General features: G+C 41.2%; 1 protein-coding gene across 3 annotated transcripts in view; it reads left to right on the forward strand.

Annotated features, from left to right (window-relative positions):
- kalrna (kalirin RhoGEF kinase a) overlaps positions 1–24291 on the forward strand; it is a 125513-nt gene extending 101222 nt beyond the window's left edge. For 2 of the 3 annotated variants that reach the window (XM_034573466.1, XM_034573467.1), the window contains exons 41-68: positions 5237–5443; positions 5957–6042; positions 6939–7082; positions 7716–7811; positions 9177–9295; positions 9520–9586; positions 9997–10100; positions 10184–10253; positions 10349–10435; positions 10714–10806; positions 11124–11174; positions 11322–11399; positions 11487–11672; positions 11820–11991; positions 12181–12398; positions 13450–13733; positions 16653–16815; positions 18933–18989; positions 19354–19381; positions 20067–20229; positions 20362–20483; positions 20586–20717; positions 20802–20963; positions 21715–21793; positions 21923–21974; positions 22307–22455; positions 22605–22743; positions 22842–24291. In XM_034573466.1, the coding sequence (XP_034429357.1) occupies positions 5237–5443; positions 5957–6042; positions 6939–7082; positions 7716–7811; positions 9177–9295; positions 9520–9586; positions 9997–10100; positions 10184–10253; positions 10349–10435; positions 10714–10806; positions 11124–11174; positions 11322–11399; positions 11487–11672; positions 11820–11991; positions 12181–12398; positions 13450–13733; positions 16653–16815; positions 18933–18989; positions 19354–19381; positions 20067–20229; positions 20362–20483; positions 20586–20717; positions 20802–20963; positions 21715–21793; positions 21923–21974; positions 22307–22455; positions 22605–22743; positions 22842–23399 (3866 nt within the window). In that variant the 3' untranslated portion in view covers positions 23400–24291. The remainder of the gene's footprint in view (positions 1–5236; positions 5444–5956; positions 6043–6938; positions 7083–7715; positions 7812–9176; positions 9296–9519; positions 9587–9996; positions 10101–10183; positions 10254–10348; positions 10436–10713; positions 10807–11123; positions 11175–11321; positions 11400–11486; positions 11673–11819; positions 11992–12180; positions 12399–13449; positions 13734–16652; positions 16816–18932; positions 18990–19353; positions 19382–20066; positions 20230–20361; positions 20484–20585; positions 20718–20801; positions 20964–21714; positions 21794–21922; positions 21975–22306; positions 22456–22604; positions 22744–22841) is intronic. The other variant, XM_034573468.1, reaches the window with a different exon arrangement.
- The last annotated feature ends 1900 nt before the right edge of the window (positions 24292–26191 follow it).

A 26191-nucleotide genomic window follows, 5' to 3' on the forward strand; every position in this document is an offset into this window, starting at 1 on the left:
TTTGACATTTCAATGTCCCTTAAAGTCTTAACCTGTATCACAGAGTCCTCTTCAATAAATCGTTATTATGACAAGAGTGTAAACTTAAGAAGAAAAGATGAAAGAAGAAACATTACTTTTTATCTTTACTTGCAATAAATATATATGTTTTCAAAACAGTTATGTTATATCTAGTGTTTCTTACTGGATAAAACTGAACCATTTTATCATTAGATTAGTAACAAATAGTAACACAGTCATAATTATAAGTCATTAGGTTTGTGTAGTTAAGCATGTTGTAAGATATGTACGGCACAGGAGAGAGAGAGAGAGAGAGGTATGAGAGGAATGTCATCTTCCCAGATTACTGTCTCTTCCTGTCATTGACAAAAAAGCAAGATGGGAGGAGAGAAGGCGGTTTAAAGACAATTACAGTCTACAATATTTTTCACATGTACAAATATGACAGTACTTCTTTCATTCTCTTGAAAACACAATATATATATATTTTTTCATTTTGTTTTGGGGGAAAAGTAAAACAAAGAAAGTAAAGCTCTGCCCGTTTGTAAGTTGGTTGGTTCGATCTTAAGCAAGATTTTGCAAAAACTACTTGACGGATTCGCACGAAACTTGGTGGAAGGATGTGATCTGGCTCAGAGAAGAACTAATTAAATTCAGTGCAGATCCAGGATTTTTTTTAATAATGTTATTATAACATAACATTTTGTTGACATTTTCACTGGTTTCTCAGAGAATAATGAATGGATCTTGATGATAAAAATCAGACACATTTAGGAAACTTGAATATATGGGACTGAGGTCTACTGAGTGACTTTCTAGTTTCAAATGGTTTGGACACCAGACAAAACATGTCTAGTATTTAAAGAGGAAAGATGGTGCGTGCATGTGTGCAGAGCTCAATGGTTCTGAGTTTAACTATGCGCTTTTCAATAGAGCATTCTCTGTGTGTGCGTGCGTGTGTGTGTGTCTAGTGTAAATCCAGAGTGTGCGAGTGATAGAGTAAGAAAGATACGGAGCAAAATCCGTGTCGCATTTCAGGCTGCTGGTTTAGTATCTACACACTGGACATCAGATCTGTGTGTGTGTGTGAGATTAAAGATAGTGAGTGATGTGGATTTTAACAGTAGACTGTCTGTTATTACTGTCGGCTGCAGAACAAGAGCTTCCTTGTTTGGTCTCACCTGACTTTTGCCATCACTGTGACACTGCAGTCTTCTGTTGCACACACACAATTCACTGTTACCCGGAGCACTAACGCACTAACACTGCAACATTCCCTCCATAACTGTTACTGTTTACTTGGACATAACATTTATATTGAGTCACACCGATTGATTACGTCAGTTAATGACGACTGATGATGATCGTTGTCAGAGCTTATCACATTTTCTGTCCGGCCTCGTAAACTAAGGGACAGTTTAAAAAGTGTAGCGTAACAACACTGTCAGAATGACTGTCGCATCAAAGCATTGTTGTGTTGGAGTTTGCGTGTCGCTGCCGGGAACGGATACAAAACACCTTTTACTTCCATTACTGACGTAAACCTCTTTTACACCAAAATTAGCAGGGTTTTTAAACACAGGTAAACACACTAAAAAAAGGCAATTGACTCCTTTCCTATTGCAAGTAGAGGATTTTTTTCTTCCCCTGGTTAGCCATGTTCGATGTCACGAACGCGCCAGAAACCTCATTGTCTGTCAAGACTTTTGAACAACAAGAAAACTGTTGTTGCGCATTGTTCTTAAGATGCAAAATCAATACTTACACAAACATTCATGGTTATTTCTACGCTAATGCCCCAAAAGTGCGATGGGTGTCGTTACTTTGTGCTGGAAAAGGTGGAGTGTCAGTGTCTAGACTGCAAAAATATAGAAGAAGAAATTGGCACGTTCACGCGAGTGCCATGTTTCCGTCACTGCCGATCGGAACCGATAGTCATTCGACCCGGGAGTGAATGCAGATTGTATTCTTTCCCACAGCAGACAAAAGCCAGATGTTGAAAAGGGGCTTTAAACTATACGATATCAGGCCAACAGCAACATAAACTGTTAGACTTCATCGAAGACAGAGACATGAGCTGATGTGGTTTCTGCAACAACTCAAGACGTCCAATCAGAGGGATGTGTGAGGTTTTGTCACGTTAGTTCATCTCTTCCTTCCTGACACTCTTCATTCCTTCTCCTTATCGTGGCTGAAACTGTGGAATGTGAGACGAAGACACATCGTGAGCTGATTGTCTGGTTCTTCTACAAATGACACACTGTTTAGAGTTTTTACTTTTTCATTTGTTCCCACACATCTCAAGATCTCTTTGCACAGACTTTTAAGTTTGCTGTAGCTACTGTAGTTTGATGAACATGAAGTCTGCTTTTTCCATGAATCTGCATTAACAGCTTGTCTGAAATTAATAAAGTAAAAACTGTCCGTGCACAATGACGTTTTAGTTTCAAAAACAAGAATTCCCTTCTTTCTAGTGTGATGATTCTGCCCCCTACTTTTCAGAGCCAATACCTTCTTACATTGAGTCTGGACCTTTTTGGGGATTTATCTTTGTTTGCTACAGAGCATATGGGAACTGGATGTCTTTACAACTTTCCTTGTGACATCTGCACCTTGGTCCTCCCCTGTTCCGAGATGGGACACTTGCACACCAGGATATTAGCCTTGACACTATTGATTCAATAAACATTTTACAAAACAACAAAAGCAGCGAACAACTTGTTGTTTCGCAAATTGCTTCTTCAGATTCGCTCCGGTGAAGATGTGTACTGAATACTTAATCCTGGCCTCCTGGTTTGCACTGGATTTTTTTTTATTATTTTATATTCTTAATGTTTTTTGGAGCTTTTTCATCTACTATTGTCCCTTTTTATGATGTGCTGAAATTCCACACTTCAGTCACTTAGTGTCGTGCTGTTGTCTCCGAGGCCAAGAATCAAACCTTGAGGCCCAATGTCTGGTGTCGTACTTTAACAGGTGTTAGTGGTGACCAGCTGACTGCAGCACTCTATGGCTCGGCCTCATTACGGAGGAGGAGAGGTTGAAGCAGTGACGTCACAGCAGTCAGCTGTGTGTGAATGTGTGTGTTAGAGTTTCTCTCTGCCCTTAACTCCTTAATGAGTTTCAGTGGTCAGCCAGCTGTCAAGGCCACTCACTGAATCTACTGAAAGTACACACACACACACACACACACACACACACACACACACACACACACACACACACACACACACACACACACACACACGAACGTGAAGAAATGACCTATGACATGTTTCCCTCACATGGCTGAATTTGCTCAATAGCACTTAAAGGAGTAACCAGTGGGACTGAGTGACAACACATGTACGTGAATGGGAGAGAATGAGAGGGAGAAAATCAGTGGTGAAGTGGTGGGAGGATTCAGGAGGAATCCAGGTGTCTGATTAACTTTGCTACATGTATACGGCCTGACCTGATTGAGCTGCTTGCTTGACGTCTCTGTCTCATAAAAACACAACAAACACAATGCTTGCATTAGGGAGGGAAGAGGAAATGAAAGAGCATCAGTGCGCCACTTTACGTTTATTTACTCCTGAGCGGATCAAATTAAACTTCAATTAAGAGCAACAATGACTCAGTCAAGTTCCAAAATACTATTTATACAAGAAATAAAAAAAGAAATAATAAATACAGATCAAGAAATACAAAAAGAAATATGATTGTACATGATGCACTGTAGCCTTTGGTGTGTGCCTGTGCTCTGTAAGGCTTCACTCAAACTACAGTATTTGCATGTTCACAACAGGTAATTCATACGAGTATATGTACAACAGCAGTACTCCACACTCTGTGCACCATGTTTTCGTGTGTCATGAGAGAAACAGCGGCGCCTCAGTAACAGTGCATGACCTTGGCTGCTGTTTTGAGCAGTTTTATCTCGACCACACTGCTGACACAGTCTGATAACAACTAAAACTACCACTAGTACTGACTCATTAACCCACAGCACTGCACAATATGAAGGTAGATGTCAGGAAACAAGAGATAAAGATATGAGATATTAGAAAAACAATCATATACAACTTCTATACCATCAAGGCTATGTTCAATTTATGATAAATATACTGTATATAGATTGAAAAATAAATCTAAAAGCTAAATTTCCAATGAAATTAAAGACTTGTCGTTAGAAGCTAATATTACCACTGCGGGTTCATATTAAATAACACAAACACATCTTGATCTTTCTGATCGCTGTTGGCACCACTGCCCTTTGACATGCTCTGCCTTGTAATACCAGATCAGGGAAGTGAAAGTGATGTTACTGTTGGTTGTGCAAAAATCGCTATCAACATAATATCGTGTTTTTTTTTCCTTTGGTGTCTAAAGCTCAGCAGATTAGTAGATAAGTAGAAGACAAAAGTCAAATAAAAAGCAGATCCGGAATGAATAGGAGGAGAATTGAAGGTAAATAAAAGGAATAAGAGAGACCCATAGTAGAGAAGAACTCCTCAGGAGATCCTGTTGACCCTTAACCTTTCATTTCCTCACACACACACACACACACACACACACACACACACACACATTTATACACCCCAACCCCACAGCATCCGCAGCCAATAGCTCCCAGCTGTGTGTGAGTGCAGCTGATCCACCACTCTCCTGACACATGACTACTGACTCGTTTATATACACACACACACACACACACACACACACACACACACACACACACACTGCTTTCTTTCTCTCTAGAATCTGTAGAATGAGAACAGGGCAAACTGGTTCAAACCATTGAGATGTTTAACTGATAAAAGTCTCTGTGATTCTAAATATGATTGAAAGTGAAAGAAACAACATTTCAACATGTGTGCGATAACATTGATTTTCTGCTTCCTGGTTAAGTTTTAACATCAAACGATGCCTCTTTGCTGAATTAAGTCTTTTTTTATTCATTTTATTTACATTTAAGTGTTCAAAGATGAACAGAACTGCTAAGAATCATAGTACAGCAGCAGGGAAAGAGGGAATTTATCTTCAATCCCGGAAACATGTGTTAGAATTGACAGTGTTATCAAATAAGGCTTTTGTGTGACATGAGAGCAGCTGCTGACCAGATTTTGTTATAAATAAACACACATGGATCTCACAGTGCTATTGTAGAGTATCGAGAATCAAAACGTGATGCTGTTCAGCTGAAACATCTATGTGCCTGGGTAGATCTGTTTAAAATGTAATATTCTTCTTTCAGAAAACTATCCAGTCAGCGGCTCTGATGGGAAGACGGAGTCAGTGGCGAACCTCCAGCCGCAGCCGTCCCTCAGCTCCCTGCAGTCCAGCTCCCCGGGTCCCAAACGCTCCGGAAACACTCTAAGAAAATGGCTGACCAGTCCGGTCCGCCGCCTCAGCCACGGCAGCTCCGTCAAGAAGCTCCCTAATAACAAACAGAAGAAGACGGGTAAGAAACAAAGACACGTACACAACCACGGTAATGACGTGTTACTGACACCCTGGAACGTGTGTCTCTTTGCTCAGCAGCATTGCATTCATGTTTGCACACATGCTTTCAAAGTGTCGATAAAGATCAGGCATGTGAACTTTACAGACACCACGGAAAGGATGATGTCAGTTTGTTTTTCTTGCACAAATTCTTAAACGCTTTGAAATCTAAGTTCCTGCTCACACACTTAACACTAATGTAACACACATTACCAATTCAAGTCTCTGTAGGACTTTTAAACCCAAGCTGGAGATGTGGATTTATTCAGTTTGTGGTTCATGAGCTAAAACGTAAACGGGTTTCATCTGTCATTTTAGCCCCATTAGGAAAAATAACAGGAAATCTAGCCTGAAGATGTTTAGTTTTTAATTTGTTCTCTATCATCTGCTCAACACCTTGAATCCATTAATTCAACTGTGCTTTTACGTCTGTGTGATCGATTGACAAATTAAGTGTTGGACTGATTGACAGGACCAGGATCTGGAAGAGAGGAAAACAGGAAGAGTATCGACCTCGGACAGCCTGACCTCACTCTACAGGATGACAACATTGATGAGGTAAACAACCGGATTCTAGAAAGCACGTTTCAGCTGTTTATTACGTGATAAAAGGTGCATGGTCTTTGATGACCACTGACATTAAAGCGACACTATTACTTCAACTGAGCAACAGCGCCCTCTGCAGCCACACATGTTGATTAATTATTTTAGGCTCTCTGTCCGAGCGATGAAGTGGTTTTCATGTAGAGAAAAATATATTAATGTATTGAGTGGAGCTCCGACTATGTCGTCCCACTCACTGAAATGCAACTGAATGCTGAATATTACCCATAATACCCAGCTTCCTGAACCAATAGAGCTGCAGCTGTAACAAATCCACCAAACTGTTTAGAATTCTTCATATTTTAAAGGTTTTCAGCTGAATATTGGAGATAAACTCTTGTTTTGAATGACTTCCAAGTCTTTTAAACTGAGAGTGCAGGGGAATAAAAGAGGAAACATTCTCCATATTTTTATTCTTGGATATGAAACACCTTCTAAGTTAATTTCCACATCCTCTGTCTTTAATGCCTCTTTTGCACTTTAAACTTTTTTTTAATTAAACAAATATGGTTTTAACAGTTCAAAGCTCAAATTCAGCTTTTTATTGGAACAAGTTTTTCAGAGAATTTTCTTTCTTCTTCTTTCTAGACCCAATGAACTAACTCATAAAATCTGACTATAACCATGAGGAGTTATTTATCAGTGATTCGTCACAACTTTACCAAAATTGTACAGAGGAAACATGACTCATCTTTTCACGCTGTTCGAGTTGATTTGGAAATTCAATGGAAATATAGGGGAGAGGAAATTTGAATGGAAACAAATACTGATGACGGCCAAGTGAGTGTGGCTCTTTAGAGGTTTCATCATGATCAAGATCAGTGATGTTGTTCTGTGTCTTTCCTCCACAGAGGGTCCTCAGTAAGGATGGTAACCTCCTTTCTAAGACCTCCTCCGGGATTCAGAGCGGTGGCGAGGAGGAGCAGGACGAGGAGGCCCACACTCCTCTGCCTCCCCCCATGGAGATCATCAAGGACTCAGCTCAGGAGGATAAGGTGAGAGGGGGCCAGAGGGGAAGGGATCTCAAGACACCTCTAAATATATTTTATTTATTTAATCTGACCGGATTAACTCAGCTTCTGCCTGTTTTCATTGCTTTTTCTTTCATTTGCTTTGTACCAAAAACTGAATGTCTTGTTTTTGTTGATTTGATGTTTGATGATTTTATTTGTGTAAAGTTGCTGGTGTTTTATGCACAGAGCCTCTTAGGTCCCAAATGGTGTTATTTTTTATTTTGTGTGCACAAGTCAACATGTTGACTTCTACATTTTATTTCGTTCATTATAGTCTTTAAAAGTCTTAAATTTATCCAATTGAAACTCACATAAACCTTTAATTTCGTATTATTGTTATTTGATTAGGTTTTGCTTAGCAGTAGTTTCCAGTGTCAGAGCTTTACAGCAGACTATGGAATTACTATTTAAATTTTGATAAAAATCCTGCAGTATGTTAATGTGTAGCTCCGCTCTGATTTGCTGCTTTTCACTGCTAACTAACGTCTTCTCTTTCACTGCTGTTTATTCCTTTTATTTTCCTGCTATGACTTGTCTTTCTTTGTTTACAACTCCCTGCCTTCTCTCCTTCTCTTCCAATCCCTCTAACATCGCTCGCTGCCCTCCTCCTCTCAGTCTTCATCCTTGCTAACGTCTCTGCAGTCGTCCTCTGAGGTGCCCAGTGCTGCAGAGCTGGTTAGCGCCATAGAAAAGCTGGTTAAAACCAAGATGGTGAGTGTGTGTGTGTGTGTGTGTGTGTGTGTGTGTGTGTGTGTGTGTGTGTGTGTGTGTGTGTGTGTGTGTGTGTGTGTGTGTGTGTGTGTGTGTGTGTGTGTGTGTGTGTGTGTGTGTGTGTGTGTGTGTGTGTGTGTGTACGATTGTGTTCATGTTTGGGACCCAAGCATGTGACAGACGTGCAGATTTGCTCTAAAGGGTACAAACCAAAAACATGATGTCGTCTTTAGAGTGAAATCATGAATGACGTGTTTGGGCTCATTTCCCCTAAAGTGAATCTGTGGAGTATCACCAGTCATGCATGTGCACTTATTTGTTGTGTGACGTGTTTCTCTGCAGTGTTTGTGTTTTTAGTAGTTTGTGTAATTGGCCTGAATGTACTTAAATGTGTCTTGTGTTGTGCATAAGTGGCATTTTAGATTTATTGCACTGAAGAAAAGTGCATCTATGTGCAGCACCTTCTCCATCACATTTCACTCATACACTGGCAGCACAGTCCTCAGAGGTTTATTTGGGATTCAGACGCCTGCAGAATGGGGGAGACGAGGATCGAACCCTCTTGTTAGTGGATGACCCGCTCTATATCCTGAGCCACAGCTGCCCCCATATGTGCTTTTAACTTAAACATGTGCCCCTTTTATTTGCCAAACTGTCATTGCTCAAATGCAAATTTTTCTTTGGAATTTTATTCTGTCTGTTTAGGATGTGTCGTAACTTCAGTTTTATTTTGTATTTGAGTAGAACCTTGGAATCAACAGTATGAAACGAGGAGATTTAGCCTGCATTTACTACTATTATTATTTTCTATCCTTTTTTGTTTTTTTCCAACTCTGTAAAGCACCATGAAAGACAGGCACTGTCTAATTATTATTATTATTATTATTATATCTCTACTTTTTATGATATAATAATCGAACAGAACAAAACCTGCCCTCACACACAGTGTCCAGTGTTTGTTTGTGTGCTGTTCAAACACACACTGGAATATTAAACATGGAAATGTGGACATTTAAAATAGAATATTCATGTGATTGTTGATCAGAGACTTTGGGCTGCAGGAATCAACGTATGATCCTTATTGTACCTAAACCCCACTGCTGCCCTCTGCTGTCATGAAATAATCTCATCACTCCAATGTTAGTGGGTTTATTTAAATGAACCTTTCTTCTTATTTAACGTCTAAAGACAGAGGATGTAGAGTATTGTTCATATTGTAAAATGCTCTGCGACAAGTTGATGTTTATGTTTTATTTAATGAGGCGTGAAAAGAGAATTTCAGTTATGCACAGATGTCAGTTTGGTACTCGAGCTGCTTTTTCCGATTGTGACTCCCTCTCGTAACACTGACTCTTTCCTCCTCAGACTCTGGAACCAGGAGCGTACCCTGGTTTCTCCTCGCTCTCTCCGCCCGAACAAACCACTCCCGTCCAACCGCGGAACCCCGAGCTGGAGCAAATAGCCAAAGCTATGAGAGGACGAATGTGAGTACTGAAGCGTGTGACCATTACTGCCTCTGCTGCTGCTTTTCATACTACAACTTCTACAAATTCTAACATTAGTACTTTTACTACAGCTTTTATGAGGTGATATTACCATTAGATATACAAGTGCTGTGTCTTTACCACAAGCACAGTGTTAGTGTGTCTCTTCAGCAGGAGAAGAGGCTGACAGATGATGTTACAGAGATCTGTCTTCTTCTGCTCAGGTTTGTTCTGAACGAGCTGATTCAGACAGAGAAGGACTACGTCAAAGACCTGGGCATCGTGGTGGAGGTGAGACGCTCACTGCCGAGTCTGTCCTGTGGTATTGTCATGACAACACCATCACTGTTGTGTGTCTTTCTTTATGTTCATTTTTAGTTTCCGGGTTGTCCTCCCCATTCTTAGTTTGATATCTCAAGAACACCTTGAGGGAACAAATGTCTCGTTGGACTCAAACAGGAACTGATTAGATTTTGGTGGTCAAAGGTCAAGGTCACTGTGGCCTCACATCTTTGTTGGCGAAGACTGGAAGTAATTCCAAGTGAGCACAGAACCTCTAAAAAAAATGTAACCTGGACACAAAAAACTACAAACAACAAACAAAACCAAACTCTTTTTTGCAGTAGCTAGCGCCAAGCTACTTATACGAGTGGCTCTGTATGTTGTTCATCATCATTAACTGACCTTTTCTGACCCCACAGAGTTTCATGAAGAAAATCGAGGATAAGGGCGTCCCCGAGGACATGAAAGGAAAAGACAAAATCGTCTTCGGGAACATCCACCAGATCTTCGACTGGCACAGAGAGTAAGCTCCACATCGGTGTCCAAATACTGGAACTGGGCCCAGACAGGGGCTGACGAATAACATCCATCTTCTGTCTCTGTCAGTTTCTTCGTAGGAGAGCTGGAGAAATGTCTGGAGGACAATGACCACCTGGCTGAGCTCTTCATCAAACATGTGAGTTTAGCTCTCTGCGACAATATGACGACTCTCATTATTTCCAATATATACAATATGTTTGATTAAATAACTTTCATGTGTCTGTGTTGCAGGAGAGAAGACTCCACATGTACGTGGTTTATTGTCAGAATAAGCCGAAGTCCGAGTTCATCGTAGCAGAATATGACACATATTTTGATGTAAGTGATGCTTCGACCATTTGTTTTTTCTGGTCTTTCTTTTTGATAAAGGCTTATCATCATAATCCAGGATGCAGAAATCCTCATCTGAGACTTCCAGCTCTGTAATTATATAAATGTATGGTTTCTCTAGCAGTGTTTTTGCATTATCTGAGGATTTCAGTCAGTTTTTTGTTATATTCTCTGGTGCATGTGATGTTTAATTGAGCGAACACTGAATATGAGAGAAACTTGAATGAAACCGAAGCTTTATGATGCTCTTGGTGTTTGTGTTGCAGGGAATCCAGCAGGAGGTCCAGTCCAGACTGACCCTCAGCGACTTCCTCATCAAACCAATCCAGAGAATCACCAAATACCAGCTGCTACTGAAGGTATTCCACATGTAGACAATCAGGAACAATGATTTGAGTTCACAGACAGACTTTTAATCAGCAAAAAATCTCCTTTTAATACATTTTAAGTGCAAAAATGATAATTAAATAATATATAAAATGATTGAGACTGAGATCTTAATTTCCCATGTTGGTTATTGATAGAAACTGTTATAGATACATTTAACTGAAATGTTATTGGAGTTTTTGCCTCACACACTCGTCTGTGTGACCTTCAGGGTGAACTGTATTGAAACTATCATGAACTGAATTTAAATTGTGCTAAACGTTTAAGTTGTCGTCATATTTCTTCTCAGGACTTCCTGAAGTACAGCTTAAAGGCAGGAATTGACTGTGAACAAATTGAGGTAAAAGCACATTTTTATTTATAGTGCAGAAATATCAGTTTATAAGATACATGTACAGTTGATGTTACATCCAAGCCTGAATCCAAGGCTGGTTTATTTTCCTTCCACTGACACTGTTGTTAATCTCTTTGTGTCTGTCTCTTACAGAAAGCAGTCAATTTAATGTCTCAGGTTCCTAAACTGTGTAATGACATGATGAATCTGGGTCGGCTGCAGGGATACGAGGTTTGATCATCTAAATGTTTGCACACAGAACCATGAAACATCAACAGGTCTGAACGAGTCGTTGACCACGACCATGTCTCCTCACAGGGTAAACTGACCAGTCAGGGCAAACTGCTGCAGCAGGAAACCTTCTTTGTGACGGAGCAGGACGCCGGCGTCCTGTCGCGCTCGAAAGAACGACGAGTTTTCCTCTTTGAGCAGATCGTCATCTTCAGTGAGCTGCTCAGGAAAGGATCATCCACGCAAAGATACCAGTTCAAGAAGAGCATCAAGGTAAACAGAGGATAGGGTTCATCATCCATGAGGAATAACTGATAGTTGAAAATTATAAGTCATAATTTTAGTTTTTACCTTCAAGACAGTTTTATGTTCTATGAATCTATAAACTTTGATCACCCAGAGTGCTCCTCTCCTCCTCAGGTGTCGTACCTGGGTCTGGAGGAAAGTGTGGACAACGATCCCTGCAAGTTCGTCATGTCATGTCGCGGCTCATCTGAGCGTTTCACGCTGCAGGCGGCCAACGTCGACATCAAGCAAATCTGGATCCAACACATCCAGGAAGTGCTGGACGCTCAGAGCAACTTCCTGTCCGGTGAGGGAAACACAAGCAGAATATAAACCTCTGATGCACGACCTTTACTCTTTTTTTCGGCCAAAAAGGGACAGCGGACTGATCCCTTCAGTTCAATCTACCACCTTCACTTTCTCCAAAACTGTCATCCCCAGAGAAGGAAACACAACAAGAGAGAAATCTAAATGCTCTGTCTGTGTGTGATTGTAGCTCTCCAGTCTCCTATTGAGTACCAGAAGGAGAAAGGCGGAGCAGGTGGCAGCTCGTCACTGACCAGAAACCGTTCGTCCTCTGGGAACCGGCCCAGCATGTCCTCTCACAGCCGGCCGTCCTCCGCTGTCGGCTTCTGTGACAAAGACACAGAGAGAGGGAGGAGCCAGATGAAAGTGTCTACCTCCAACGGTGGTTCGACGTGTTTTGACTCCAGGGTGAGTTTTCGATGAAAAGCCTGCACACACATGATAAATGGGAACTAAATTCTACTAATACAGTATACTAAATTCTGCATATTGGTTTTTTTGGCATAAATCTGGAGCATGTTAGAGAATCAGGCCATGATGCACTTTTTCTCTTTGCTCTGTGTGGAACCTGTTCCTGAAAGCCAAGGTTAAAATCTGGGCTACTGCAGGTGTAGCAGAATACTGTTCGGGTTTATACACACAGGACATGCATACCTGGCCTACTTTGAACAGTTCTGCTCACTTTGTAATTTAGACTACAGAGCTCTCAGATGTTGACCCTCACTTTTGGATAAATGTCCCTAGACTATAGTTTCTCCACTAGTTTCTTTTTAAATCTGGACAGAATGAAAACCTTAAAAGTCTCAATTAAATCCAGATGGTTTTATTTGCTGTGGATTATCCAGAATAACCAGGACCATGTTTTCTGGAAAGAGACATTGATGAGTATTTCAGATTCAGTTTCCTGTGTTGAGGTCATTTCCAGACATTAGTTCTTTTTAACATTTATTTGAACTAGGAGCAGAAATCGTCAAAATTTCATTTTATATTAGATTGACAATACAGGTGTTCTATATTCTCATTATCCAGGTGCGACCAAAGTATCTCACTCATTGTTTCCAGTGAAATTTCGACCTTGGAAGATTCAGTTTTTTTTTTGTGGTTTCACTGAATTCACTCTGTGACGTTTCACTGGAGGAGGCAGGAAACTCAGCAGTAAACGTCAAAACATTTGTGCTGCTGTTTGTTTAGTTCCTGTTGGTATGAAAATAAAGTGAACAGGCCGCTGTTTTCCTCCGTCCTCCTGCTCCTCGCTCCTGGCCTCCCTCTGCTCCTCCTCAGGTTGAGGTCGGCTGCAGCAGGATTGTTATCCAACCCACGTAGTGGCACCTTCATGTTGTCCTCATCCTCAATTATCCTCATCCTCTCTTCCTCCACTTTCTCCTCTATCTCCTGTTCTGCTTACTTCATCCTTTCCCCTCCTCCTCTTCCTCCTCCTCCTCCTCCTCCTCCTCCTCAGGACAGCGACGGCGGCTGCAACGGTGTCTCCTCCACCATGCTGGTCACTCAGAACTACTCAGCGCTCAAGGAGAACGAGATCTGCGTCAGTCAGGGGGAGGGGGTGCAGATCCTGGCCACCAACCAGCAGAACATGTACCTTGTTTACCGTCCCGCCAACAGCCAGTCGCCCGCCGCTGAGGGCTGGGTGCCAGGACACGTCCTGGGCCCAGCCGCAAAGTCCATAAAAGACTCTTCCTCTACTTCCTCCTTCTCAGCGGCGGTGGCCGATGCCAACAACATCAAGTAAGTCCCCCCCACCACAATCCCACCCAACCAGCACTTCTCTCCCTGCAGACAGATGCACTTCTGGCTCGATGACAAATGAGGCGACAAAACGCTGTCTCCCCATATTTTTTGGAGTCGGCACCCCGCCCTCGTTACTCACTGCCTCTTCCCTCACCTCCTAACTCCTTGTTCCCTCCTTCCCTATCCCCTCCCTCCTTCTCCTCCTCCCTCTTGGACCTCATGGGAGATTCTTTTTTTTTCTCCTCCTGATGTTCTTCTCCTCGGAGGTAAAAGGTACTGAACTGGTCTCTTACTGTCCATCAAGCAGCTTCGGTGACAGTTGTATTTATGAGCCAGTGTCACTTGACGGCTCTGTGGCAACTACATGAACTCAAACATACACACACACACACACACACAAACTCTGACAAATGTCCATGTAAACGAGAGCTGAGGAGTTTTCCTGCAGGAATAGACTGGATACAAATTCTTGTAACCTGTAGGTGACTCTGGAAACACAAGATAAAAACCGTTGACACTTATGTGGAGCTAAAACCAGACAGTCTTATTTCAGTTTCTAACACTTTTTTTCTTTCTTTTTTGTAAATTACTTATTCTTTTCACTGTTTTTTGGAACGAATAATCGCTCACCTGGGGCATTCAGGTGGACTCGGCCCCGTTCTCCGCAGTGGAGAAGATTTATTTTGTTGTCTGTGGCAATCTATACAGAAATTTGTGTTTATTCCTCTTGTTGTTTGTTTGTTGTTGTTTTTCTGCCCTGTAATTATTATTGTTATTATTATTTTACGGACAAAGTTGGACTTATTTCCTCCATTTTGATTTTGTTTATTATGTCGGCAGTTCACTGTACAAAGTAAATTTCGGTTCTTCGACTGAAGCTCTAGAACATTCCTGTTTAAAAAAAAAATCCCTTTTGCACTATTTAAGATGAAGAAAAAATATGAAGTCAGGCTGTGCAATATGTTTCATTTAATGGCAACGGTCAGCATTGTACTGTTGGTAGTGGAATGATAATGATTTTAAATGTATTTTAAATATGTAAAATAAACCTTTTGGACTTGAGCATGAGTTAGCAAAGCGACATGAAGGTGACGTTGTTTTCTTCTGCGTTAGGCTGAAGATGATTGACAGTTTGTAGTTTTTAATATTTGTAAATAAACTACAACAGCAAATGTGACACTGAGCGTTCTGCCTACTTCTGTGTGCACTGTTACACCACTAGATGGAGTGATTTTGTTCAGAATGAGGCAGGTTTGAAGAGACAGTTTGAAAGTGATAAAAGATTTTTATCAAAACATTTTCTCCACTTTTTTTCTTGTATGATTGATTTCAAATTTTTGTATTTGTTCTTGTTGTAGTAATATTTATTTTGATATTTTTGTTTTAGTTTGTTTTTACTAACCAACGGTCTGATTCTCCACAAGATATAAAGACATAAAACTGGTGAAAAATTAGAAGATGCTTCTTCAGTTTTCGGAACTGTGAGTGATTAACAACCAAGAAGCCTCTTAAGGTGTCCAGGATTGTTTTAATATGAGATAAGGTCAATACTTACTATATTTAACAGCTTTAAAATGTGACAGGAATTATTACAGGCTTGGACTAATCATTCTATAACTTTTATTTACCTTCATTATTACATGAAACTCAGAAGAAGTTGCTCAACTCAACAATAAAATAATTAGTTTTCAGTTTTAACAAATGCCGATGTTAAATCAGTTGTCGGAACAAATATTCATGTAAATTATAATTCATTAGCACAGGAAACACAAGTGGATAAAGGTTGAAAATGTTAGCATTGTCGTCTTCCCAGGTTGTGTTGGAAGAAGATATTTTACACTTATGTGTGTGTCTCTCTCTCTTTATTCCAGTCTAAATGTTCAGTCTCCCTCTCTCTCTCCTCTCTGTCTCTTAATAAAGTCAGACCAGTGTCGCTCTATCCTCCTCCTGTCTAAACGGACCAGAAGAGTCTGGCTGCAGCTTCAGGCAACAACAACACACTCACAACCCTCTGCTACAACAACACAGAAAGACTCACATGTTTAGATTGTACAGACACACACATTTTACACAAACCACAGGGGAAGTATGGAGGTCAAAGGTGACACAGATGATTTCCTATTAATAATTTGTTTAAGGTCACAATTAAATAAGCTTATAGGAATATGAGTGATACAAGATGTAGATGTTCTGCCTATGGACATAATACAACTCTTTCAATTACTCATTACAGTTAAAATTATAAGAAATGTTCTCACAATTATGAAAAATTCTGCATTCAATGATAATTTCTCATAATTGTGAGATAATTCATTGTAATCATTTAAAAAACACCAACATTCAAAGTAAAGGAGGCTTGATATCTGAGTATTTTAGATAATGACACAACCACAATCAACAGTTTAATGACACAACTTGTCAAATATAGTTTTAACTTGGAACCAGTCACTCACTAGTTTGACTCAAATGGAACAAAAATGTTATGAGACATATTTTTTTCTTCAACAGATGTTTGTTTTAATACACAAAGTGTAATAATATAAAACCAACATCCAATACAATATATAATAAAATATACAACAATATAAGACATGTTAACACTTCTATTTGCAACTGTTTTATACAATGTTTCATAAAGTATATGATGACAGTTTAAGTGTTTAAATGCTGTTTATACTTAATATATGTAAATGATGACACCTCATCTCTGCATTAGAAAATCAAGCCTCGTTTCCATAACGACAGAAACATGATATTAAATCACAAACACACATCCGAGTCACTAAATGGTGCCAGTGGTCAGAACGTGAAGTTGTGACCTGGCGGCCATGTTGCCTCTGCAGCCAGACTAAGCTGGACGCCACTGAGCTTCCCTCTGATTGGCTGCTTGACGTTTCTCGTTCCTGTACCGTACAGGAAGTCTCTGTCGTGGAACACGCTGCGTGCCCGGAAGCGCGCCGAAGCCAAGGATGGCACCTCGCTGGGGGTCAGAGGTCACGAGAACGGCCTCTTCCGTAAGCCCAAAGAAACCACGCCCCCACCCCCTCTCGCCTCCCCTGCCACGGGGGTGAAGGGCAAAGTGAGTAACGTAGGTCGACGGCGCACGCTGGTGATGTCATATGTGTGTGCCAAAACCCCCTCACCTAGCCCCCCCCCAACTTGGTTTTCATTTTTGATGAACTGAGTGGGTGTGTGTGTGTGTGTGTGCAAACCAACCAACACGCACAGTAGTTTTTGTGGTTTCTTGTTTTGATCCCAGCAGCAGTTCTCAACCTGCGTTAGTTTATACGAACGTTCACTCAACCAAAAGGTTGCTCAAGGCGACTGTTGATCAAATGCACAAAAACCACTTAGCATTTATGTCCAAGAAGTGTGGAACAGAATGCAAAAGCCAAACACAATGCAAGTGGGTGACAACGGATTGTGACATCTGTTGCCATGCCGATGTCCACATGTCTTCTACTGCCATTTGCTGTGTCTCAATGTGGGGCATGAAGAAAGCATCCTCACACTGGGGAGGCTGGACTGAAATGAGACAGATTTCCTTTTTGTGTCACAAGCTTTTCCAGCTGTAATGTTTGTTCCCTTGGCTAGTTTGAGCCGCTCAGCCACCCAGCCACCCAGATATCTAGCTTGTTAGATAAATAAAAGATCCTGGGATATGTTGGTCTAATCCATCTATTTGATCCATTAATTGGCCACATTCAAAGACATGCCACTGTGACACAATTGGTCTTCAAATTCAGCCTCAGCTAATGTGTTGTGGCTTGTGCATTCTGTGTAACTCTCCCAGGCCACCGTACATTTCCTTCGATAAAAACCTCACAGTTAAATTTAAAATCCTGCTGTGACTGGGGCCACAAGGTTTCGAGAAAGCGGGGGTTGGATTAACGATGATTAAAGTCGGATCATAATCACACTCTCAGAAATAAAGATGGAAATGTTATTTCCACACATGTAAATATGAACCGGTTGAGAACACTGCAAGTGTTTTTTATTTTCTATTTTATCTTTATTTATTTTACCTGACAACCTTCAACTGCACTGAGTGAAAAATAAAGTCTATTGTGTTTTTCGTGTTTGATTTCTTTTTCCCTCGCTGTGCATGGGTAGAAGTAAAACCCGGTGACTTTGGATTTGTTTTCACATTGCTCAGCCTCTTAACTCCTGTTTTATTTTGTAGTGAACTAACATGAGTGAGAATGGGATTAAGTCTTTAGATATAACATTGTCCACAAAGTGAAAATGATAATCTTAAAATGATGTTTCTGTGACTCACTTGAGGTAAAAACTTGAGTTCATGTGACGCTTTATGTTTCAAAGCAAAAGTGCATAAGAAATGCACTTTTGAAATAATAGTGTGTTTTCCAACAAACACACTATTTGTTCCTGCCTACGTAGAACATCACTTCTTTCTATTTGCATCATGTTTTGAAGCTAATTGAACAACCATCCAGTGACTAACTATTTCTACAGACAACACCCAGTAAGAGTTTAGTCTTAATACATTTTACTTTAAAAAAAAGTATAAAGAAAAAAAGCATTTGAACTCTCTTGCAGAAACAAAATCAAGATTGTTTTCTGTCAAAGCCAGAAATGGAAGTTGAGAAATTGTGGAATGTTTCTTCACCACTCGCTGGACGATTTCTAAGTTCCTGGATTCAGAAACACATTAAGGCCTAAATTCCCACGTCAAAGCTGCTCTGACTCTGAAGATTAAAGTGCTGATGCTAAAATAATTCAACACTCAGCTGTGGTTGGCTGCTGCTTCATGAAACTCAGGAGGTGCAGATCTGAGACTGAAGCACAGGATAACGTGAAGAGTGTCAGAGCCGAGTGAACATTTACTGCTGCTGTTAGTTAATATATTAAAGGTCCTAAAAAGATTCAAACCACAGCAGCTCTCAGGTGAGTATCAGCCACTGAAACTAGGTTCGGTGCTGTTCCCTCCAGAACTTTTCTTATTTATGCCTCCTCTTAGCTTACTCCCTCAATTTCTCTTGCATGCCTTCACTCATTTCTCTATTTCTCGCATCTCCTTCCTTTTTCCTTTGATTTTTCTCATCTCTTGTTTGCTTTCTTTCCTTCTGTCCTGGTCCCAAATCTCCACTCCGCTGCCTTCACTCCATCCCATTCTTAACCTACCTCTCTTATTCCTCCTCCTCCTCTTCCTCCTCTTCCTTCGTTCTCCACCAGGACACGTCAGATGAGTCGGACTGTGAAGATGACCTCGTCCCAAAGACCGGCATGGAGGTACGATAGGTCGCGCACACTTTATGTTTGTGTCACTTCACAACAGCAGAAAATAAAAGAATTAATAATAAACTATACTGTTGTGTTTTTTTTCAAATATGACGACAAATTTGCAGCCGCACTGTTTCATGTGTCGAAAACTAAATATCTTAACTAAATCAATTCTTTTATTGTCTTAAAATGAGTTGAGTATGTTCTTGACCTCGGCTCCTGCTGATTATAGTTCCTACATTGGGTGTTTGCTTTTGATTTAATGTTTCTGTTTTGTTTATCATAAGGAGCTCAGTTTACTTTGACGTGTGTCAGGATTCACAACTGAAAACTTTTTAGCAAATGTTTGACTTGGACTTCATCTGTTTTCCAGCTTCTCAACCCAAACTTCATCCAGGAAGGTAAGAAACATGAGAAGAAACAGCCTAATATACCAATATATAACAATTTATTAGCATACGCTTCGTTTAATACACTTTATACATTTAAAATGGTGAAATTATATGTCTGTGATATTTGACCCAATTACTGACCGCGATACTTTTGTTTATCCGAGGACGTAGAAGAAGATATGTTGAACTAGGTCCACAGACTGAAGGCACACTGCCCCGCCCCCACTGACTGCTATAGAGCACTGGTCACCTGATTATTGAATTTGTATTAATATTGGACATTATGTCCATATTGATTGTGTTTAGCACTGCACACACTAATATGTGTGAAGCATATTAGACGAACTGTGCGTGAGAGACGTGTGGAATAGTAGGTAGATAAAGTTTGGCTTTATAGTTTCTTAGTGTCAACAGTGCGTCCATGTGGTATAAATTTCCTATCTACATGATTAAAGGGTGTGAAAAGCCTCCTGATCTGGATCCACACCGAAATTCAATGCCGTCTTTCCTGACCCACACTACATCCTTCCAAGTTCCTGCTAATTAACAGACGAACAAACGCAGATGAAAAATGTCCAACTATCTCAATGTTTGTGGTCGGGGCTTTGCAGTTTTATACACTAAATCAAAGTGCTTGAAATGCTTTTATCACAGCTAATGAGACTTAGCATGTCTATGTGTTTCTTCTGTGCAGTGGCTCCAGAGTTCCTCGTCCCTCTGTCAGACGTGGTGTGTGCATTTGGAGAAACAGTCGTCCTGTGCTGCAAAGTCTGTGGACGACCCAAACCCTCCGTCACCCTGAAGGGCCCCGACCAGAACCCAGTGACCATCAACAGCCGCTTCACCATCGACATCAGGTAACGTAATTTCTGCTCATCCTGCTTCCTTCCCATCAACCTCTAGACTACTTCCTGATCTCCACACACGATTATCCTTCTCCATCTTTTCTGCATCTTGCCCTTCACCTTCGTCCTCCTCTTCCTCTCCAGGGACACGGGGGACATCTTGTTGAAGATCTGCAATCTGATGCCTCAGGATACAGGGATCTACACCTGTGTTGCTGTTAATGACCACGGCTCTGCCTCATCCTCCGCCTCTATTAAAGTGCAAGGTAATGCACCTGAATTAAAGTTACATTTAGTAGCTCTGATCAGCAGCGACTCAACTGTAACGGTACTGAGAGATTTTTTTTTGTCTTCTCGCCTCCTTGCAGGTATCCCAGCAGCCCCGGGGCGGCCTGTGGCACAAGAAGCCAGCAGCACGGCGGTGATGATCGACTGGTCACCGCCGACTTCATCTGCCCACTGTGCCGTCAGCAACTACACTGTGGAGTACAGACAGGAAGGTGTGTGTGGGTGTGTGGGTGGGTGGGTGGGTAATTTTGGAAAATAAATAAAGTATACTGATCATTCTCACTCTTCTATTGCAGACTCGTTGCTATGGCAGCAAGTGGCCAGCAGCAGGGAGGAGTGTGTTCAGATCGACGCTCTGATCCCCGGCGGTCACTATCAGTTCAGAGTGCGAGCCTCCAACCACTGGGGGGTCGGGCCGCCGTCCGAGCCCTCCAACATGGTGACACTGCCCAGCAGCAGTAAGTCTGCAGCTCATACTCTTTCATAGCATGAGCCTACGAAACGTCAATGAAGAGTTTAACATACCTTTTAAGAGATATATCCACAATATGAAATAAAGGTGTTAAAGGGCCCATATTGTGTAAAATAAATGTTCTGGGCTTTTACTATCCGTAATGACTTGAAGGGGGTCAGTAGGGACCCTCAAAGTATGAAAACAGTCACTCCGTGGACTCGATTTTATGTCCTGAGCCATTATGGTTTTTAAAACCAGAAATAACCATATATGGTGGAGCAGGGGGTGGAGCCTGACTGAGAGCTCGAGGACACGCCCACCTCCCTGCCACCTGCACCCATTGGCTGGTACTAACTGTCAAACACATTGTGTCTACTTAACTAAACTAGAGATCGAGGCCATAAACTCCTCAGGAAAATGTTTTCTGACGTTATAAATCAAGTGAGAATTAGTCATTTCCTCATTTACTTCTGTAGAAACAACCAGTGGAGTCGCCCGCTGCTGGTCGAGAATATTTTTATAAACAGTGTGTGTGACCAAAACATCTCGTGCCCACTTATTTACAATATGAAACTCAGCTCGCTGTTATATATGTCGTCTTTACGCTAAGCTAGGCTAATCACAACGATTCGCTCACTAATGAGATTGAAATTAATCTACGAATTTGTTATTTTCAAAGTATCCTCACGCTGAGACGTTGAGTTTATGTTAGAAAAAAAAAATGTTTAATCTTTCAATCCTGCTCCTGTGTTCAGACTCTGGATACGACGGAACAGGAATCCAGTGGAAGGAAAACTTTGACTCGAGCTTCTCTGAGATCTGTGAGATCGGAAGGTAAACTGTCGCCTCCGAAAAAATGCCTCAAACAACACAAACTTGATTATCAGCCCCGATTTTAATATCTGTTAGATATATTCAACCTTTTTTTAATTCTCTGATGTTTGTGGCTACGTCTGTTTTCAGGGGACGATTTTCAGTGGTGAGAAAATGTCTCAACAAGTCCACAAAGAAGGAGGTGAGTCCTAACACATAGCTGAAGCTTGGATGTTTGTGTGGTTAAGTGTTTAAAGTGTTTATTTTTGTTTCCTTTTCAGAAATACACATTTTTGATTAAGCAAAGTTTTTATGTGCTAAAAAAGTTTTATATTATTTGTATTGTATTTTTTTAGGGTTGTAGTAATTTTTCAGTAAAGTTTGTTATTATACAAATTTTCAATTTAGTATGCAGTGAAGTTTATATTTATGTATTAAGTACCAAGCAATGAAGATAAATAAAGTTTTAAGATTATTCTAGGGTTATTTTATTTATTTATTTAGTACATATATTTTTTCGTCTTTTCTGTCCAGGTTGCCGTGAAGTTTGTGAGTAAGAAGATGCAAAAGAAGGAGCAGGCGGCTCATGAGGCGGACATCCTGCGACACGCACAGAATCACCAGCTGGTGGTGCTGTTGGACACATACGAGTCTCCCAACTCATTGATGCTGATCCTCGAGCTGTAAGTCTGACATGTCAACTAAAGGTTCTGTTTTGCTTTTTCTACCTAGCTAGCTGGGGATCTAACACCTCAGCCATGTTAGCTAGTGGGCTATCCTGCGTAGCTAAGGAGCTGAAAAAACGTAACGTTACTTTATTTGTGCGAATCAGGCTGGAGGATGGTCGTCTGCTTGACTACCTCGTTGCCCACGATGAGCTGATGGAGGAGAAGGTGGCGTTCTTCATCCGAGAGACACTCGAGGCGTTGCAGCACCTTCACACCTGCAGAGTAGCGCACCTGGATCTCAAGGTCAGAACCACACATGTGCTCTAAATGAATAAAGATTATTTGAACTTTATATGGACTTATTATTCCATCTGTCTGAATCCTGTTTGTCTCCTCTTCAGCCTGAGAACATCATGGTCGACCTTCACACTCCCACCCCGTGCATTAAACTCATTGACCTTGGCGATGCTGTCCAGCTGTCCGCCCACCGCCGTTACGTCCACCTCCTGCTTGGAAACCCAGAGTTTGCCGCACCTGAGCTCATCCGTGGGACACCGGTCTCTGTTGCGACAGACGTGTGGAGCATTGGCGTGTTGGCTTACGTGATGCTCAGCGGCGTTTCCCCATTTCTGGATGAATCTCCAGAGGAAACTTGCGTCAACATCTGCCGCCTGGACTTCTGCTTTCCGGACGATTACTTCCGCGATGTGAGTCAGGCGGCAAGGGATTTTGTGTCGTCGGTGCTACAGCAGGATCAGAGGAAGAGGCCGAGTGCTTCTTCCTGTCTGCAGCACCCGTGGGTGGGTCGTGGGGGCGCACATGGCGGGGAGTACTCCAAGACGCCTCTGGACACAACACGGCTGGCCACGTTCATTGACCGAAGAAAACAGCTGCATGATGTTAGGCCCATCACTAATATCAAAGGGCTGGTGAGCAGCAGCATGGGCAACACACTGTGAGACGAGATCTGAGTGTCCGAACATCCGAGAACAAACCATGTGTGACCACCAGGAATGACATCACAATATATGTTAAGCATTTAATTATCTTGAGTATTTAATACTTTGTGAGTGGGAAAAGGATTTGGTGCCTTTGGAGTGAGATTTAATTTTCCTTCCTTGGTCCAAATCTATGGGTTTATGGCTGCGCATTATTTAAATTTGACCAACATTTCATCAAGTCTTTTGTCACCGAGTATCAAACATTACTTTAAACAACTGCCCTACGAGAACCTACAGAAGTAGCTCAGAGAAAATAACCACTGTGAAGAAGCATGATGGCAACGTGTTCGATTCTGTTTACATTAAATTGTTTATTTTTACAGATAAAAAAATGTATTTATTAAAGACAACAGTCTTTTAATCCGTAATGTGGAGCTAAACCTTAACTTAGATCTGAAGAAGGTTGTTTCCTCAACCTGAGACACAATGCTCAGGGACACTTGGCAGTTCCAGAACTGGCTTGTTCAGCCAACTGGCCAAAATAATCTATAACTGAACAGGCTAAAAAGTTATGGAAAGTTTTAAACCACCAAAGCACTCTGTTGTGCCAACAAAATAACTGGCTTGATGTTTGCGTGACCAGCGACTGACATCAAAGAGTTGGTTCGTAGCAAAACTGGTTAAACACTGTGATGAATTATGTTAATAAAGTGTTTGCTGTTGTCTAATTTGAGCTAAATTAAGATCCAGGATCAGTGTTAGAGTAGTTAGAAAGCCTTTAATGTTGGTTTTCTTTCGTTGGCTACATAGTGAGTTGAGCAGGTTCAGAGTTCGATGTCTTGCCCAACTGTAATGACGTGATTTTTAGCCTTTAGAGACTAAACCTGGGGGTGTAGCTTAAGGGAAAAAACAAAGTCAACTAGTAATCATACGTTTGTGGAACAGTATGATGAGAAATTTTTGCATCAACATCAAGAAAGTAGTAGTAAACTCTCTGAAGACCGACTGTTTCAGTATACAAAATTTAACATTGAGCATAAATGAGCCCTGATATGTCTGATGTGACCAGAGATAGTCAGTCAATGGTTTCTGTCAGAATTTGGCATTTCACCCACAAGCAAGAATGTTTAGCTAATTGTGGTGTTGACCATGAGGTGATTCGTCAAGGAGGGAATATGAAACAAGATCTTGCCAACACTAATTTCTCATTGTTTGTCTCAGTTTGGTCACTGTTGGGAATTTTCTTAAAACAGAAAAATAAAAAAAATGAATTTAGATCTTAAATGTCTTCAGTTAAGAAACCAGGACTTAAGGGGATGTTGTACTCGTCTTGTCCGTCTGGCATGAAGCAGATAAGAGGATTACTGGATGGTTCCAGGTAACAGGTCCTGAAACTTAAACCACCAACAACAAATGTTTTCTTGGCTGCATCTGCTTTGGACCTTTCTATCATATACTTATTATTTATCAGACTTATTTATTGAATGTTTGTTTATGTTAGGACTAAGGTTGATCATGCATCATATTTGCAGTCGTGACCTGGACCAGAAGATGAAGTCAAACAATTCACTGAGCTTCTGCTGAAGTGAGCAGGAGCAGAGTTAACATTCTGAACAGTGCCCTGCTCTGACTCATCTGCACTGGACTAACCTGTCATGAAACAAGATGAACTGGCTCGAATGTACCAGCGGCATCACTACCAGGACGGTGTCACTCTGACACTGAGGACTTCTGTACTTAACGTTGGATCGCTGACCACATGGGGAAACGTGGAGGCTGAAATCTGCTCGAAAGAACACAATTTGTTCGTATCACTGTTTACAAGAACTTAGTTAGTAGAATAATCAGGGAAAACCTGCATGTCAAATCACCAGGGATGGTTTAGAAGTCCCTCAACATTTGGTGTGGAGGTGAGAAATGAACTCGATCCCTATCGTTTGTACATTTGTCTACAACCACAGTGACAAATCACAGACTCTCGTGTTTGGTTCTCGTTTGTTTGGCTTGTAAATTTGCTGACTGGGCCTCGGACTTAGCAGCCGCTGTGGCTGGAGGACAGAAGAGTCTGTTTCACTGTCCCGTTTCTACTGATGATTGTAATTTCTTGTAGAATGTGTTCTGCCATTATAGGTGCTGTCTTCTGCTTTCACCAAATGCTTTCACATCATTTTGCACCTCCAATTACCCAGTTAGCATTTAGCTTACTGTGATATTAGGCATTTATTTATTGTGCAGGCAGGGGCGCAGAATGTGAAAATGTGAGCACCTTTGATGGCCTCGCACAACAACATCAATACACATCTGCAGGTGTAGTCGTTTGTGTTTACCTGTGCAGCTGATTTGGATCAGTACAGACCCGGGAGACAATCGGGCATCGTATTTCTGCTTCATTTATTCAACTAAAACTGGCTGTGAAAAAAAGGCAACAGAGCAATACATTTTTAGGTAAGACACAGATTATTGTGAATATATAAGTACACTTAATAGACTTATTGATCTCACGTTCAGATTGTTTAATGCTTTCACTTAAAACCATGCACTTGCACTCAGGTAGCTCCTGCTTGTGCTTACATTTGCTCTGCATGTGCTCAAACTGTGCACTTGCTTTGCACTCATATTTTGGTGCTTGGATAGATTTCCTGCGCTCTTGCTTCAGCTCTTCTCTTCGTGCTCATGCTGCGTATTCGCAGATGTGAAAGTTCTGCTCTGTCCAGTCGTCGTTGTGGGAGCTTTAGCTTTATTTCCGAAGATGGTTTAATAATAAAGCGGTGTAGGGCGGCAGTGCATTAACCCGGTTAAAGTAACCACCC

Source organism: Hippoglossus hippoglossus, chromosome 21 (genome assembly GCF_009819705.1).
Source record: "Hippoglossus hippoglossus isolate fHipHip1 chromosome 21, fHipHip1.pri, whole genome shotgun sequence".
NCBI lineage: Eukaryota > Metazoa > Chordata > Actinopteri > Pleuronectiformes > Pleuronectidae > Hippoglossus > Hippoglossus hippoglossus.